The sequence below is a fragment of the Macaca thibetana genome, chromosome 4 (assembly GCF_024542745.1).
Source record: "Macaca thibetana thibetana isolate TM-01 chromosome 4, ASM2454274v1, whole genome shotgun sequence".
NCBI classification, from domain to species: Eukaryota; Metazoa; Chordata; class Mammalia; order Primates; family Cercopithecidae; genus Macaca; species Macaca thibetana.
Genome location: NC_065581.1, coordinates 76,195,501 through 76,213,379, shown reverse-complemented (window position 1 = coordinate 76,213,379; position 17,879 = coordinate 76,195,501). Strand labels below are relative to the sequence as shown.

The window sequence follows — 17,879 nt, the reverse complement described above, 5'->3', positions numbered from 1 at the left end:
TATTTATGAAATATTCTTGAAATGACAAGGGTATAGGAATGGAGAACAGATTTAGGTTGCTAAGATACAGGCATACTTTGGAGATATTGCAGGTTTGGTTCCAGACCAGTGCAATAAAGTAGCTCACATGATTTTTTTTTTTTTTGTTACCCAGTGCATATAAAAGTTATGATTATACTATTCTATAATCTGTTAATTGTACAATATGATTATGTCTGAAAAAAACTACATACCTAATTTGAAAATTCTTTACTGCTGAAAAATGCTAACAATCATCTGAACCTTCAGTGATTATACTCTTCTTGCTGGTGAATGGTCTTGCCTCGATGTTGATGGCTGCTGGCTGATCAGAGTGGAGGTTGCTGAAGGTTGAAATGGCTGTGGCAGTTTCTTAAAATAAGACAGTAATAAAGTTTGCCACATTGATTTGACTACACATGAAGTATTTCTGTGTAGAACTTATTTCAAAACTGGGGTCAGTCCCCTCAAACCCTACCATTGCTTTATTAAGTTCATGTAATTTTCTTTTCCTTTTTTTTTTTTTTTTGAGACAGAGTCTCACTCTGTCGCCCACACTGGAGTGCAGTGGCATGATCTCTGCTCACCACAACCTCCACTTCCCAGGTTCAAGCAATTCCCCTGCCTCAGCCTCACCAGTAGCTGGGACTACAAGCGCATGCCACCACGTCTGGATAATTTTTTGTAGTTTTAGTAGAGACAGGGTTTCACCATGTTAGCCAGAATGGTCTTGATCTCCTGACCTTGTGATCTACCCGCTTCGGCCTCCCAAAGTGCCAGGATTACAGGCATGAGCCACTGCGCCTAGCCAAGTTTGTATAATTTTCTACATCCTTTGTTAACATTTCAGCAATGTTCAAAGCATATTCACTAGAGTAGCCTCCCTCAAGAAACTTCTTTGTTCATCCATGAGCCGCTCCTCATTCGTTTAAAGTTTTATTATGCAACTTCAGCAATTCAGTCACATCTTTAGTTGCCACATCTAATTCTAGTTCTCCTGTTTCCATTATATCTACAGTAACTTCTTCCACTGATGTCTTCAGCCTTCAGAATCATCTGTGAGGGTGGGAATCAACTTATTTCAAACTCCTATTAATGGTGATACTTTTCCTCTTCCCGTGAATCATAAATGTTCTTAATGGCATCTAGAATGGTGAATCCTTTCCAGAAGGTTTTCAATGTACTTTGCCCAGATCTGTTAGCAGAGTAACTATCTAGTACAGCTATAGCCTTATGAAATGTAATTTCTTAAATAAAAAGACTTGAAAATCAAAATTACTCCTTGACCCATAGGCTGCAGAATGGATGTTCGGTTAACAGGCATGAAAATAACACTAATCACCTTGTATATTTTCATCATAGCTCTTGGGTGAGTAGGTGCATTGTCAGTGAACAGTAATGTTATGAAAGCAATCATGTTTTCCGAGTAGTAGGTCTTAACAGTGGGCTGAAAATATTCAGTAAACCATACTATAAACAGATGTGCTGCCATCTAGACTTTGTTGTTTCATTTATGGAGCACAAGATGAGTGTATTTATCATAATTCTTAAGTGCCCTAGGATTTTTGGAATGATAAATGAGCATTAGCTTCAAGTTGAAGTCACTAGCTTCATTAGCCCCTAACAAGAGATTTAGACTCTCCTTTGAAGATTTGAAGCCAAGCCTTTACTTCTCTCTAGCTGTGAAAGTCCAGATGATATCTTCTTCCATTTAGATGGCTGTTTGATCTGTTACTACATTGAAAATCTGTTGTTTAGTGTAGCTGTTTTCTTCAGTGAACTTAGCTAGATATTCTGGATAAATTGCCGCAGCTACTTCATCAGCACTTGCTGCTTCACCCTGCACTTTTATGTTACACAGGTAGTTCTTCCTTAAGCCTCATGAACCAACCTCTGCTAGCTTCCAACTTTTCTTCTGCAGCTTTTTCCCCCTCTTCCAACCTTCATAGAAGAGAAGAGAGTTAGGGCCTTGCTCTGGATTAGGCTTTGGCTTAAGAGGATGTTGTAACTGATTTGATCTTCTCTCCAGACCACAAAAAACGATTTCTGTATCAGCAACAAGTCTGCTTCACTTTCATATCATTCCTATGTTCGCTGGAGTAGCATATTTAACTTCCTTCAAGAACTTTTCCTTTTCATTCAAAACATGGTTGTTTGGCACAAGAGCCATAGCTTTCAGCTTGTCTCAGCTTTTGACACGCTTTCTTCACAGAGTTTGATCATTTCTACCTTTGATTTAAAGTGAGAGATGATTTCACTGAATCAGTTAGGGGTTTTAATTGGCCTAACTTTAATATTGTTCTGTCTCAGGGAATAGTGAGGCCTGAGGAGAGGGAGAAGGTGGGGCAATGGCTAGTTGGCGGAGCAGTCAGAACACATGGAACATTTGTCAGTTAAGTTCATTGTCCTATATAGGTGAGGTTCATGGCGCTTCAAAACAACTACAATAGAAGCATAAAAAATTACTGACAACAGATCTCCATAATAGATATGGTAGTGAAAATGCTTGAAATATTTTAAGAATTACCAAAATGTGACACAGAGACACGAAGTTAGCACATGTGGTTGAAAAATGGCGCTTGCTCACTGCAGGGTTGTCACAGACTTTCAACTTGTAAAAAAAAAATACACTATCTGCAAAGCACAGTAAAACAATGTATGCCTGTGTACACACACACAAGCTAATAGAAACTAATAGAAGTAAAACTGGGGAAGTCTGAGTAAGATCAATGGGTTGTATAAATGTCAGCATCCTCCTTGTGGTGTTGTACCATGTTTTGCAAAATGTTACCATTTAGGGGAACTGGACAAAGGGTACAAAGTTTTGTAAAATGTTGCTGTTTGGGGAAACTGGATAAAGGATACAAATAATCGCTCTGTTATTTCTTGCAACTATATGTTAGTATATAATTATTGCAGTAAAAACTTTAATTTTTTTTTATAAAAAACTAAGAACAAAAAATTAAATCCAAACCTCTTCTTTTCACAAGATTTAAATTTGCTCATTTTATTTTCCGTTCAGAATTATGGCCAGCCACAATGGAGATTGTGCAGTTCAGTAACATGATAACATTAATATCATCTAGTAAAGAAATATCAACAGTATATAGTTGCACTGTGTTTTAGTATTAACTCCCTTCTTATTATGAAATCTTAAGGGAGAATTAAAGTTCAGATACCCTTGCATTTCAAAACCTTTAAAGTTGTAAGATATTGAAGTAAAAAATAAAATTATCTTCACATGAGTTCATTTTTTTTTATTAAAGCTTAAAATTAGTGTTCCTCAACTTGTGTTGTTCAGTTTCACCTTGATGTTTGAGTTTTTTCAGTAGATGAAACCTGACCTCCCTGTCTCTGGAAAGAGTGTAGTTCTTTCAGGACTTTCAGTGTAACCTCAGGCTCTGTTGTATTGAATTTTTAAAGAGATTCCAGCTATCTATATGGAACAGATGATTATCAAAGCATAGGCCCTATCCTAAAAAAAAATAAAATAATAAAATAAAATAAAATCCAATTTCTCACTCTTGGAAAAGTTACCGTAGGAATCACCATGTTCCCAGAATCTAATACTTGGTTTGCCAAAGACCATAGCAGGAACCAGTAGTATCAACTTGAAGTAGACAGAGTTTGTCTTTCCATTATTTCAGTCATTTAATGCCGCATGTCCTGAGCCCACAACCTATGAAATTAAACTCAGAAATCTTTATCATGTGCTCCCATCTTAAAATAAAACATCAGGAGTAGCATTCCTTTCCTGATACCTAACATTCCTTTTGGAGGAAAGTTATGTGTAAAATTCTAGATGAATGCATATGGCTTTTGTCTTTCAGTAGGCAAGAAGAATGGAGAACTGCAAAGGGAGAAGAAGAAATAAAGACTTACAGGTCAGAAGAGAAAAGAAAACACTTAACTGTTCCAAAAGAGAATAAAATACCCACTGTCTCAAAGGTACATATTAATTATTTTGATGTTTAATATTTGCTTCTTAAGTATTGTGACCATTTGTTAATAATATAAACAGGTTAATTAATGATTAAAAATTAACATAGTAATTCTTGGTTATCTCTGGATTGTCTATTGTTTCGTATTTAAAATTTTTAATTCCATTTCTGCTTTCTAGCATACCCTTTCCCTAAGTGCCAATTCTTATATACTCATGAAATTCTAATAAATTACAGTAAAGCCTCATCAAGAGCTTTCTTTAGCTCTTCATAATCTTGTGTGCCATCTTTGTACAGTCTAAAAATAGCGTTTTGTTATGTTTTTCTGTGTTCTTGTGGTGTCTTGGCATCTCTTCATTATTCTAGATAATGAAGTCAGCTAATGCTGCTATAGATAATATTTCTCATTTTCTCCATTAAGAGAGGTAGATTGTCCCTAATAGTTTTGCCTTATTGGCTTTTCTGTCATCCTACTCTGGAAAAATGTTTGCACCCAGTAGATTTCGGTTGGTCATGGCCTAATTGGAGAGAGATATGTACTTCGCTGAGTGTGAAGGAATCACAAGTATCCCTTTTTCCTTTCTTTTTTTTTTTTTTTTTTTTTTTTATTTTGGAGAAAAACATCTTAGCTTGAAAATTTCAGAGCCTTAGAGTCTGAAATTGAGGAAGCCTATGTGAAACTTCTTTTTACGTCCAAGTCACTATCTAAAGCAATTATTGAAACAAAGGGAAAATAAATAACCGGCCTTCTTCACCAGCTTCGTGTTCCTTCCTTTTTTCATTTGAGTTTTTTAAACCTCCTAAAGCAGTCTTCTTTTCTAAAATTCACTTTTCTGTTTTATTACTCATCTTTTCAAAATACTCAAGTAGTCCTTTTTTCTTTACTAAGTGTATCGTACCCTGGGATCAGTAGGACCTCAGAGTGCTAGAATTCCTATTGGTGTAATAAAGGAAAGTTTCTTTCTGAAATAATCTTGTTTTTTGGTTGGTTGAGTGGTTGGCTTTTTCATGGTAAGTAGAAAGCATACCTTTTTTGCATCCTTTGCTGAGATAAACTTAAATAATGATGATGAGCGTTTGTATTGCTTGCTACTGCTTTTATGGATGGAATATGTTAATATCGATTAAAATCAAAAGATGTGCTTATCTCTTAATTCAATAGTACTTCGAAGACTTTTTAAGAAATCAAAGGAATGATATGTATGTGTATACGTATATGAATGTGTGTGCTTGCACACTCGCATATTTTTAGTGTCTCTCGTCACAAAAACTGAAATAACTTCAGTTATTATTTATGTGGTCAGCTGGCTATCATTTTTCCCAAATTTAAATGGTTATATCCAATTTCAAGGATGTCTCATTGATTCTTTGTTTTTTTTCTAAGACAAGACCCTGCATTTATTTCATGGATGTGATTCTCTTTTTTGTTTGGTTGGTGGGGAGATAGAGTCTCATTGTGTTACCCGGGCTGGAGCGCAATGGGACAGTCCTAACTGACTGCAGCCTTGGACTGCCTCAAGTGATCCTCTTGCCTCATCATCCCAAATAGCTGGGACTATAGGTTTGTACCACTGTGCCTGGCTAACTTTAAATTTTATTTTTTAACTTTGTAGAGACAGGGTCTTGCCATTGCCCTGGCTAGTCTTGAACTCCTGACCCCAAAGCATGATTCTCCCACATTGGCCTCCCAAAGTGCTGGGATTACAGGCATGAGCTACCATGGCTGGCCTTTGTATTCACTTTTGAGATAGCTTTATTAAGTTTTTTTGGTGTGTTTTAGGTATAAATTTTAATGTTTATTGAGTTTGTCTTCATCACTGTGTTGGACTTTGTCAGTTTTTTAGTGCTTATTGGTTGTATTCTTATCTGCAGAAGACTTCTCACATTTATTCCAGTAGAAGAAAAACAGCCCAGCCACATGGCGTCTTGTCTTCATTGTGGCACGGTAGCTTTATGATCCCCATTTTGGTTTCCAATTTGCCTCTGCCTATTACATATGCCTCACAGCCCATTATCCTTTTTCTTACATCATTTCTGTAGGTTTGCTGTAGATACAGAAGAGTTCAGTGTTTGGTTTAGTCTTTTATCATTAATCTTTGTCTGTCATTAATTAGAAAAAAAAACAGCGTTTTTATAACTAATCAATCAGCAAGTAAATTTCAACATAACCTTGATAAGCCTTTGATTTAACTTGATGAATGTTAAAATATTTGAGTTGGTACTATAACCTCGTCCAATTAAGTGATATCTTAAATATGAACAAATGTTTTTATTGTTGTATGTTAGGATAAATTGTCTCACTTTGTCACCCAGGCTGTAGTGCAGTGGTGCAATCATCCCTCACTACAGCCTTGAACTCCTAGACTCAAGCAATCTTCCTGAGTAGCTGCGACTACAGGCATTGGCCACCATGCCCAGCTTGAATTTTTTTGATTAAAAAAATTTAACTTTTAAACTAAAAATCCTGCTCTTCAAACATACTGTGAATAAATTTAATTTACTTTTTTCTAGAATCATGCTCATGAGCATTTCCTGGATCTTGGAGAATCCAAAAAGCAACAGACAAATCAACACAATTATCGTACGAGATCTGCATTGGAGGAGACTCCTAGACCCTCAGAAGAGATAGAAAATGGCACTAGTTCTTCAGATGTAAGATATCAGCACATTCATAAATTAGATGTCATTTTTACTTATTTTTTTAAATATGAGTTTCATTCTTTGCATTTATTGATATGTTTGTGGGTGTAGTTTAAATATGGCATTTTGGGGTATTATGATACAACTTTTATTTTCTAAAAATCTATTTCTAGGCATGGCACACATACACATAATTTCAAATCCACAAAATAAACTCATGTGAATTAATTATTCTTATTTTATAGATAAGGATGCTGAGGCTCCAAGATATTTAGATTATACAATCACCTATTAAGAGGTAGAGCAGGGATTAAATGCAAGTTTGTTTTACCTTAAAGCCAAGCTTTTTAAGTGGTACCGTGAAGCTGTAGTATGTATAGTGTAAGTATAACAGCAAATCAGTAAGTATTTGGCAGTCTTTGTTAGTTTTTAATCTCTGTACCAGTTTATAGCTTTCTCAGTGTAATTTTTAAATACTCTTCATGCGTCATTATTTCAGTAAATATTACTGTCCTTACTAAATTATGTATTGTTTCAGTGAAGGCAATCAGTTTGCAGTCATAAACCAATCTTACTAAGCAGTTAAACCATGTCCATTCCTCTTCTCAGCCCTCCCCATCACCTTCCTTCTTTACAGGTTAGAGATGTAATCATTTTAGATATTGACTACTATACACTTTTGAAGCCATGTTGTGCTTTGAAATGCTAGGCATTTATGGGAATTATCTAAATAAATTCTCTTTGGCCAGGGCAACATTAACTCAAACTGAGAGTATTCTAACCACAATTTAAGTTAGTCTCCAATGGCTTTGGGTCCTCATATGGCCAGGTCAAAATGATACATTCATTCTGGCAAAAAAAGAGAAATATACTGATTATATAAACTTGACTCATGGTAATTTGGATAGACATACAAAACATAAAATACATGTGGGCTAATTATCTTACAAAATGTCTCTTTATTTTTGAAAGAGTTTCCTTTAAATATTGTTTCTATATAATATTTGAAATATTCTGTTTATTAGAAACTTAAGAACTGTATTTCCAGAAACACATCTGTTATAATAAGTCCTTCAAGTGTCTTCAAAACTAATTTATTTATGCTTTAACATCCTTTTAGAAATTTAGAATATATTTCTAGAGGAGCCCATTGAGAACAAAGTATCACTTTGGGCACAGTATACTAATTAATTGGAAGGAACTCTGGTTTTTTCGTTGAAATGTTTTGTACTGTAGTATTTCATACTTGTAATGTAGGAATAATTCTGTTTATTTTTTCCCCCCTTTAAGGAAGTAACACATGAAATGTGGGAAAAGTCGTATCACTTGCTTAGATTTATTTGTTATATCGAGCAGTGATTAAATTTGTTAATAAAATATGCTTTTTGTTAATAAAATATGCAAATGTGATTTTTTTCATTTTTGCTTAGTTTTCATAACTGTGGAATAGACATATAATTCACATTCTTTATTAAAACATCAAAATAGGAAAACTTTTGTCCCAAATATATTATTTTATTTAAATATTAAAATAATCCACCCCATTGTCCTCTTTAAAAGTTACCTGAATATGCCCAGCAAGTAAGTAACACCATTCTTGTGGAATGTTGTCCAGGGTTTGGACTAAAGTGACCTGGGCTTAAATGAAGTTTTGTTGCTTATTAGTTGTGCCGCCTTGGGCAAAGTTCTCAACTTTTTAAAGCTTTAGTCTGTTTTATTTAAATAACTCTCTCTATCACCAATAGTGCGTTGTCAAGCCCAAATGGGGTGATACATACAAAGTGCTTAGAATAGTTTGTAACATACAGTAAAAGCTTAATAAATATGAGGTGTTATTGTTATTGGAGCATGAAGTTTATTTAAGCGAGGAAGACATGCAATATTTTTGCCATCAAAAAATCCAACTTTATGAAGAAAATGCTCTCACAGATAATATTCTTTGTTGACTCATGAATATTTACTAAAGAGAAACAGAGTGTTTGAGTAATTTTTAGTCCTTTACCATTTGGATAAAATAAGACCAGAAGTGGAACATCCTTTTGTATATGGGAAAGCTGTTTTAATAAGTAAAACATAGATGTGCCTATAATAAATAAACACAAATGTGCCTTCTCAAAGCACCCATAGAAAAGAAAGCTTTGTATTTTGAAAAGGCTAAGAAGTAATAATTTCAAATGTAAATATGGAATTTGATATAATTTTATCTAGAAGATACGTTGTGAGGCTTTTAAAATGGTAATCTGTAGGATTGCTCTGAATCCAATGTTAGTAAGTATTATGTCTTTATATACATTTAAGTATTCTCATTTATTTGTTAAAAAAAAAGGTAAAAGCTGTTTTTTGCAACTAATTTTTTAAAGAGAAGCAGCTAACTCTATTTTATTATTATTGGTTATTTTTGAGACAGTCTCCTTCTGGAGTGTAGCAGTGCAATCTCAGCTCACGGCAACCTCTGCCTCCTGGGTTCAAGCGATTCCGTGCCTCAGTCTCCCAAGTAGCTGGGATTACAGGCATCCGCCACCATTCCCAGCTAATTTTTTTTTGTATTTTAGTAGAGACAGGGTGTCGCCACGTTGGCCAGGCTGGTCTTGAACCCCTGACCTTAAGTGATCCGCCCACCTCAACCTCTCAAAGTGTTGGAATTACAGGCATGAGCCACGACACCCTTTGCAACTAATTTAAATCAAATTTTAAATATCCCAATATGACTGATACTATAAGATATCACTTATATTTTCTGTAATCATAAAATGTTATTTTATAAAATTATGCAATAAGACATGTATTCAACATATCTTAGGAAGGTGAAGTAGTTGCTGTCAGTGGTGGAACATCTGAAGAAGAAGAGAGAGCATGGCACAGTGATGGCAGTTCTAGGTAAATGAATGATTTTTATTTCTCCAAATGTTATATAAAATCTTTAGAAAGGTGATTTTTTTTTAAAACCAGCAACACGTTTCAGGTTCTTCAGAGAGTTTTTGAAGTTATATGAAATGTAGATTTTCTGATATATGTTCTCTATAGAAAATAATTTTTTGGTGATTACAACTGGATCTGCAAAATGATGCTTTTAACTTTATCTTCTTATTTAGTATTTTTTCTTATGAATACTGTTATAATGTTGAATTGCAAACCAGTTTCATTACTGGTTTTGAAAAGTGTGAAGTTAAGGAAGTAATGCAAGCCTCCTGAGTTAACTATCTTAAATGTAGTGGAATTTATGGAATACTAATGATAAGAGGAATAAGCTCTCCTTTTTCTTGTTATCCCTACCTTATTTGACCAGGCCAGTGAGGATTCCAACTCCTTATACTGGCGATTCACATTGTTGCAGGGCTTATGACCTTGGCTAACTTTTCAAGGTCTTAGTAGCAAGAAGAGAGTATAGCCTTTGGGGATAGCAGTTATGATTAGCTGCTAAACTTATCCCCCACCTTAGTGGCTCTTAAAATAGAAGAGACAAAGTATGAAGTAGAGGCTGTAAGAGTTCCTCAGTTCTACAATCAAGGGCTCTCCTATTCTCACAGTAATGATTTCTGGTAATGATGTGCAAATGTGTGTGGTTTTATCTAGTAGTTTTCTGTATTCAGAACAGGTCAGTAGGAAACATTGAAGTTCTTTTGGCTCAACAATGGAATCTCAGAGTATTTCAAACCCTGAGATGACATAGGGGTTCCTGTATTAAAAGAATAGTGGTGGTTTTAGCAGTTGAGGACAGTTGTAAAGAATGCTGGGCTCTGGAGTTTGTAATTATGTTTATGCTGACAGCAGAAGATCTTCTGTAAGAGCCAAGTACTCTAGAGAGTGATAACTGTGTGATTTGGCAGGTACCATTTACAGTGGCCTTGGCTGGAGCTAGTATAAATAAAATGCTCATAAGTTGAAGACAACCTGTTTTAGAATAGCATATCTGAAAATAGTTTAAGTTCTTAAAAATCATTTTAAATTTCATAGTGAAATGACTAAATCATGTTAGAAAACATCTGAATTATTTGATTCTTATCTGGGATGATTAGAATAATCAGAGATTTAGGTACGTGCTTATAAAGAACATTTGGACAGTGGAGGGGGTAGTGGGGAGGGTTAGTGACAATGGAATAAAGCTCCAGTAAAATCTGCTTTTTCCGCGTTAATGTTAACAGCAGTATTTTTAGAGGCATGAGGTTATACATCATTAAATCTAGGCAAGCTAATTATTGCTTTTAACATAACTTAGATTCCTTTAAGACATTTATGTTCATAAAATTGTCAAAATAAGTAAATATGCTCACATACTAAAATTACTATAGAAGATAATACAACTAGATTCTTTATTTTACAACATGATTGGTTCAGTAAAGCGTTTGTCAATGAAGGTAAACTAAAAAGAAATGACAAACATGATTGGAAGCAGTATACAAAATATAGTAAGGCCTGTATTTTTCTGAATCATGGCATGCTTTGAAGCATAAGATACACCTAAGGTGTAGGTAGGTAGAATAATTTTATCTAAATGAAATTTCATTACTTTATATGCAGAGTAAAGTTTGCAAACACAGTCTTTCCCCTGGGCAGGAACACTTCTGACTCTGCCAGTTCAATATCCAGCTACCTTGAGAGCACTAGTGCTGGACCATAAGAGTTCCCTCTGTCTGGAACTCCCACTTCCCCTTAAAAAAGGAATCCCCATATCTCCTCAATGTTCACACCTTCTGTGCTTTCCAGGGTTATCTTTATGCTGTCACTAGAACTGAGAAAAGTGACCCCCTCTTCCTTATTTTTATATACCCACAGAATTTGTAACATATGCAACACTCAGAAGTCAATATTTTTCTTAAAATCTTGAAAGGTACTTAAATTTTTTTTTCCACTTAAAGTTGTGTCTTTATGTATCTTCAGGTTTTGGGGGAGGTTTTTTTTCTTTTGCAATATTTAAGTAAAGCCTGTAGAATTTTAAGAAACTTTTGAAGATGAGTTGAAAATTAGGGAAGTATTTTTTTGTTAGTATTTGTTTTGTCATTTCTCTTTATTATAATCTTTCTTTTCATTTTTATAAAACAAGTCTTAAAATTTTATCTTGTGTGTTACCTAAAAATCCCTTCTGTCCTTCTAGTGACTACTCCAGTGATTACTCTGACTGGACAGCAGATGCAGGAATTAATCTGCAGCCACCAAAGAAAGTTCCTAAGAATAAAACCAAGAAAGCAGAAAGCAGTTCAGATGAAGAAGAAGAATCTGAAAAACAGAAGCAAAAACAGATTAAAAAGGAAAAGAAAAAAGTAAATGAAGAAAAAGATGGACCAATATCACCAAAGAAAAAGAAGCCCAAAGAAAGAAAACAAAAGGTTTGGTTTTTAAAATTACAAATTTGGTGTTTTCTAGGGAAACAGTTTAAAGCACACATGTTGAAGTACAGTTGATCACAAACATTGTTGAAGTGTATCAGCAAATAATAATAGAAAAAACTCAGAAGTACACAGTAGTAAAAAAGTATACCTAAATATATTTAGTTTATTCGAGTTTTTAGATATTTAGCATGTAAAAGTATTTACTTACAAAATTGCCATATTCTAAATATTGAAATTTAATCTTAAAAAGATCAGATTTTTCTTGACAGTCTGGTGGAATTTATTTATGTGAAATGCATAGTGATACAAAACATATAGTATATTAGTCTATGAATTGCCTTTATGTTTAACTATCCTTATTAATTGTTATTGCTGAAAATAAACAAAGTCTTTGAGGAGCATCACACAGAGTAGAAAGGACACAGCTTGTCACAATTGATCCTAAGGCAAATATGAAGCTAAAGTGGGGTAAGATGGGCTTGTAACATTCCTTCATTAATCTAAAGTGTGTGAGCCATAAGTTTTCAGTCCTTTGGTCAGTAGCAGTATTGATTTGATTACCACAGTTAAGTCTGGAAATGTGAGAAAAAACAGAGAACGTAAGAAATATTATAGGAAGAATATCTGTCAGCTCGTATGGAGTTGAAATTCTTTAACATAGGAATGAAAGTGAGAGCTGTTTAATTTTTGTTCTAAAGTAAATACAACACGAGGGGCATGTTTTCTGCTTCCCTAAAGACTGTAAATGGGAAGCAGTATTTGATTTAAAGGAAGATTTGTTTGTAACCTCTGCCATTTAAGTATAAGTTGTCATTTGTAGAATTAAATAGTGGGAGACCATAGGGTCTTTATTCCCACAGAGCTTTCAAAATGCATAAGAATATAATATATCTGTTTTGTTTTAAGTGTTTATTTTATCTACATTTGTTGAGTTATTGTTTCAGCTTTATAATTATGAGTTACTTTAATTTAGATTCCACAGCTGCTATTTTTCTTGTTGCCTCTTTTGCTTTTGTTTGGGGAAGCTTTACCAAAGAGAATGCCACACAGTTACCACAGTTTTTCTTTTCTACCTTGTCAGTGATGATAAATGTAGTCTGATTTGTTATTTTATATATGTAGTAGACAGATTGGTTAAAGAAAACTGATTTAGCCATGTGTCTGGCTAATAAGGTAAATATTCTTTTTCATCTCAGGACAATTTTGGTGAACTCTTGAGGTTTGCAGTGATAAGTCACTGTGAGAACAGTTCTTTCATCCCAAGAGTACAGTTTGCTTCATCTGGTCCCCTTAATTTGATAATTTTCCTCAAACTAATAACCATGGGCTTCTTCATGCACTGGCACATGTAGATCTGTTGTTAACATTTGGCATATTTTAATTTCACTGTGTTGTTGTGACAAAGTATTGTGATGGGATGACTCTGCCAATAGAATTATGTGGGTCACTTTAAATATGGTAAGGTTAGGATACTGGAGGGTATTCCCTTTAGTTTAAATTTTGTTCACATGCCTAGCAGTGATGCAACAGTAGATGGACTTGTTCTTATTCCCTAGTCCTCTAGTTATCTTGAATAAACATACAAGTATTTCCCTTCTTAAACAGGGTCTTCTTATGTTGGAATTTCAGATGAGATTTCCTAGAGGAAATAAGATTTGAGCTGTGCCTAGAAGCATTCCCATGGTTGGAAAGGAAAGAAATTATTTATGCTTTCCATATTTAAAAAAAACTCAAATCATGGAGCTGGAAATCTTAAAGAATACTCAATGCATTCTTAACCCCTTAATGGTTGTAATTAATAAGTGACAGAAATCTTCCTCAACCAAACATTCTAAGTTCCTCAGGAATTATTGGGCTGTAAGATTTGTCCTCATAATGATTTTTGGTGATGCCAAAGTCTTTCAGTCATACATACGATTATTCTTATTTAATATACAACTTACCTGTCTTGGTGTAAAAGTTGTTAGCTTCCCCATTGAACATAGATAATTCCTTATAGGGAGAAATACTTGCCTAGCAATTAATAGTCCATATTGAGGCTAGAATTATGATTTTCAAACTTTTCTGTCTTTTCCTTTTTATTAGTGAAAGGAAACCCTTTTCAAACAAACTTAGCTCCTCAGTATACAAAACTGATAAAATCAGAACTGCTCTGAATAAAACACAGTGGAAGTTCCTGGGTTGTGGGATCTCTCTGATATACTCAGTGCATAACATAATTGGTACTTTATTTGATAACTGTGCATATATCAAATTACTGTTTGGATATCAATTTACTCCTCACATCTAACACCTACAAAACTTACTTACCAAGCTTTTTTCTCAAACCCGCTGTACCCCACCCCTCTTTATCTCAGTAATGTGATGACTCTCTTAGTTGTTTATACCAGAAACCTTGGAGATATCTTTGATTCCTCTTTTTCTCTCATAGTCCACATCTAGTCCATCAGGGAATTAATTATCTAATGAATTGTAAATATATTCAGCACTTTACTGTTTTTCACCACTCCACTGCTATCACATTGGTGTGAATCACCCTGAACTCTCATTAATATTACGGTGGTAGCATCCTATGTGTCTTCCTGTTTCTCCCTTTTTCTCCCTAGGGTCTATTCTTTAAAGCATAGGTTGACAGATTTTTTTCTACAGAAGGCCAGCTACTCTGCCATAATAGCATTTATAGATAATACACAAATGGGTATGGCTGTGTTCCAATAAAAATATATGAAAATTGTGGCAGGCTGGACTTGCCCTTGAGGGTCATGATTTGCCAATCCTTGTTTTGATGCATCCAGAGTGATCCTTTTAAAATATAAGTGAGATCGTACTATGCTTCTACCTAAAATTCTGTAATGAACCCATCTCATGTATAGTAAATATCAAAGACCTTTACCCTAAGTCTTCAGGGTAGTGCTCTTGATGTGTTTGACTGAGAAACAGTATGGTGTGGCTAATAGGAAAAAGAGGAAAATGATAACTACTACAGTTGGGAAGCAGTAGTAGTACCTATTGCAAATAGTGTTCTCTGATACCATGTTATGACATTACTTCTTTTAGTAAACAAGTATTATTTTATAGTGATAATTACAGTACCTTGTTTTTTAAAAAACATGAGTAAAATGTAGCAGTCTTAGTGTACAGTCATCTTTAATGTTTTACATGTGATTCACAAAAGACTTTAATCAGTTGCATAACATTTTTTTACTTATAAAAATACTAGGTTTCAAATAGTCTTAGAAAGTTCATTTTTTTCTGAGTCTAAGGTAACAACATCAAGACCATTGTGGCCACTTGCGGGTGACCAGCAAAGTTAAGGAACTTTCTCAGAGGCATAGTTTCTCATGCTGTGTAGAAGTATAATGTCCAGCTTATGGAAATAATTAGCCTTCTATATCTTGCACTACTCAGCTCCTATGAGAATATCTTATTTAGTTCTAACTTACTAGAACTAGGATAAAAAAAAAAAAACTCTAGGGTATCTTGGTTTGTTATATGGAATGTTTATAAAATTGATAGCATTTTGAAAGGAAAGGAGAATACACAGAGCTTGTACTTTGGGGTTTGTGGGGATATCTTGTTACCTTGTTGTGAGTGTTGGCTGTGGAATTTTGGGTTTTGCTTCTAGTTAGTTCTCTTTGTAGACAGTGATTTGGAGAGATTGAATAACTGTAGCCACTGCTGCCATTTTTTTCCCGGGTAAGTGTTTTGTTGCTTAAAGGATCATCATCTCTCAGTAGTCATGGAAGATTGGTCCCAGGGCCCTGTAGATAACAAAATCCAGGGATGTTCAAGTCTCTTATAAAAAATGGCATAGTATTTGCATGTGACCTACACACAGTCTCCTATATATACTTTAAATCATCTCTAGATTATTTATAATACCTAATACAGTGCCTACACATCATTTTATTTGTGTGGATTCAGCATAGTATTCAGAATGTAGCAAATTCAAGTTCTGCCTATTGGAACTTTGTGGACTTTTTTTCCCAAACATTTTCAGTCAAGGTTGGTTGAATGCATGGATGCGGAACCCATGGATACACAGGGCCAACTGTATATAATATTGTACAGTGGTGCCCTTCCCCTTTTATTCAATTATCTTTATAGTTATTTTAAAGAGTAGATTGGTGGATTAATGCTTTTCTGATGATTACTTAACAATGTTCTAAATTTTGTCAGAGATTGGCTGTGGGAGAACTAACTGAAAACGGTTTGACATTAGAAGAATGGTTGCCGTCAACATGGATTACAGATACTATTCCCCGGAGATGTCCATTTGTGCCACAGATGGGCGATGAGGTACTTTAAAAGTTTTAAATTATCTTTTTTTCCTCACATAGTTTTAAACATTTTTAATAGCTCTTAAAATAGACTTCTAGAAAATTGAATCAGTTTCATAAAGTATCTCATTCTAGATGTTTGTATCTATGTATGGAGAAAGTACAATTAGGAGGGAAAATCTAATGATAATCCTCTTTGAAGCTGCTGTAAATCTAAATATCATAAGAATGAAAATTTTGTTAGTGTTTTAAAAAAGGAATGTATGTTTTAATAAGAGGAGTTTTATTGTCAGCTTTCTTTATCTTTTTAAATTAAAATATATTCATTTATCTTAAGGCTTAATGTATAACATATTAAAGGAAAAATGAAATTTAGCACCTTATTTAATTTTATTTCAAAAAGTGTTGTGTTTTGTTTACCCACAATGTTCATAGTTTATTAGATCTTTAAAAAATCTTTAATCTTAGAATAAGAAATACTATTTAATTTTTAAGAAACTGAGGATGAGACCATTGTTTTAGAATATGTACTTGTGAATTTAGAATGAAAATGTAAGAACTGGTCTCAACATTTCTTACTCAAGGTTAATGTCTCCTTATTTTGTACACAAATTTTAATAGGAGTGTTATCTGGTGTCCAACAGATTGACCATAAATCAATTGATACTTAAAATAGAAGCTTCTTTAGCAAAGCATGCGAATTAACAGTATAAGTGGTAATTGACACTTTAAGAAAACAAAGAAAACAAAAACTTTTAAATGCTAGAGTGATTCTAAAGAACAGTCCGAATGAATTTATTTAGAAATCCTACTTGCCTCATAAGACTTGAAGAGCACAGAGCATTACCACGTTGTTGTAGTATAGTACAGTGATAGATCTTAACATCCTGTAGCATTAAGATGTGAAATTATATTTTAATACATTATTTCAACGTGACCAGAAAAGTTTGTAATTCCTTGTTGAATGATTTCCTTTCAAAGTGGTTAGGTTGTCTTTTTAACTGCTGGTGCTTGAAGGTCTTCATTATTCAGCACTATTCCATCATTTAAAGTTCTAGCCAACTGGAACAATAATGGTATTAATGAATAGAATGAAAGTATGGGATAGTGGCTATCCCAAAATGTTACTAAAAACTTATCGTTTTTAAACACGCTCTTCTACTAGTGGGTGTCAGACTGCTGTCTCAAGTACTAGTTCTCCAAGACAGTAGTCAGGAGTCACTTAAATTTGATCTTCATGAAATGGGGGTAAATGTATGCCCTGCTGTCTTACCAGGATTTGTGTAAGGATTAAAATACATGTGAAAGTACATTTTTCATTTTAATGTTTTCTGCATATGTACAAACCACTTGCTAAAAATGTTAAGGACAGGGTTTCACCGTGTAAACATAAAAATTAGCCAGGCATGGTGGTGGGCACCTGTAGTCCCAGCTATTCGGGAGGCCAAGGTAGGAGAATGGCGTGAACCTGGGAGGCGGAGCTTGCAGTGAGCCGAGATCGTGCCACTGCACTCCAGCCTGGGGGACAGAGTGAGACTCCGTCTCAAAAAAAAAAAAAAAATAAGGAAAAAAGTGGACAATAAACTTATTAGTTACTCAACGTTATTATGCAATATAGATTAACTTATTTTGAATTTAAGAATAAAATGGTGAAACCAGAAAATAACTTTTCA

General features: G+C 34.2%; 1 protein-coding gene across 3 annotated transcripts in view; it reads left to right on the top strand.

Moving 5' to 3' along the window:
• Positions 1–17,879, top strand: part of PHIP (pleckstrin homology domain interacting protein) — a 138,252-nt gene that overhangs the window by 83,680 nt on the left and 36,693 nt on the right. For 2 of the 3 annotated variants that reach the window (XM_050788268.1, XM_050788270.1), the window contains 5 exons: positions 3,849–3,966; positions 6,471–6,611; positions 9,400–9,476; positions 11,692–11,923; positions 16,106–16,225. In XM_050788268.1, the coding sequence (XP_050644225.1) occupies positions 3,849–3,966; positions 6,471–6,611; positions 9,400–9,476; positions 11,692–11,923; positions 16,106–16,225 (688 nt within the window). The remainder of the gene's footprint in view (positions 1–3,848; positions 3,967–6,470; positions 6,612–9,399; positions 9,477–11,691; positions 11,924–16,105; positions 16,226–17,879) is intronic. The other variant, XM_050788269.1, reaches the window with a different exon arrangement.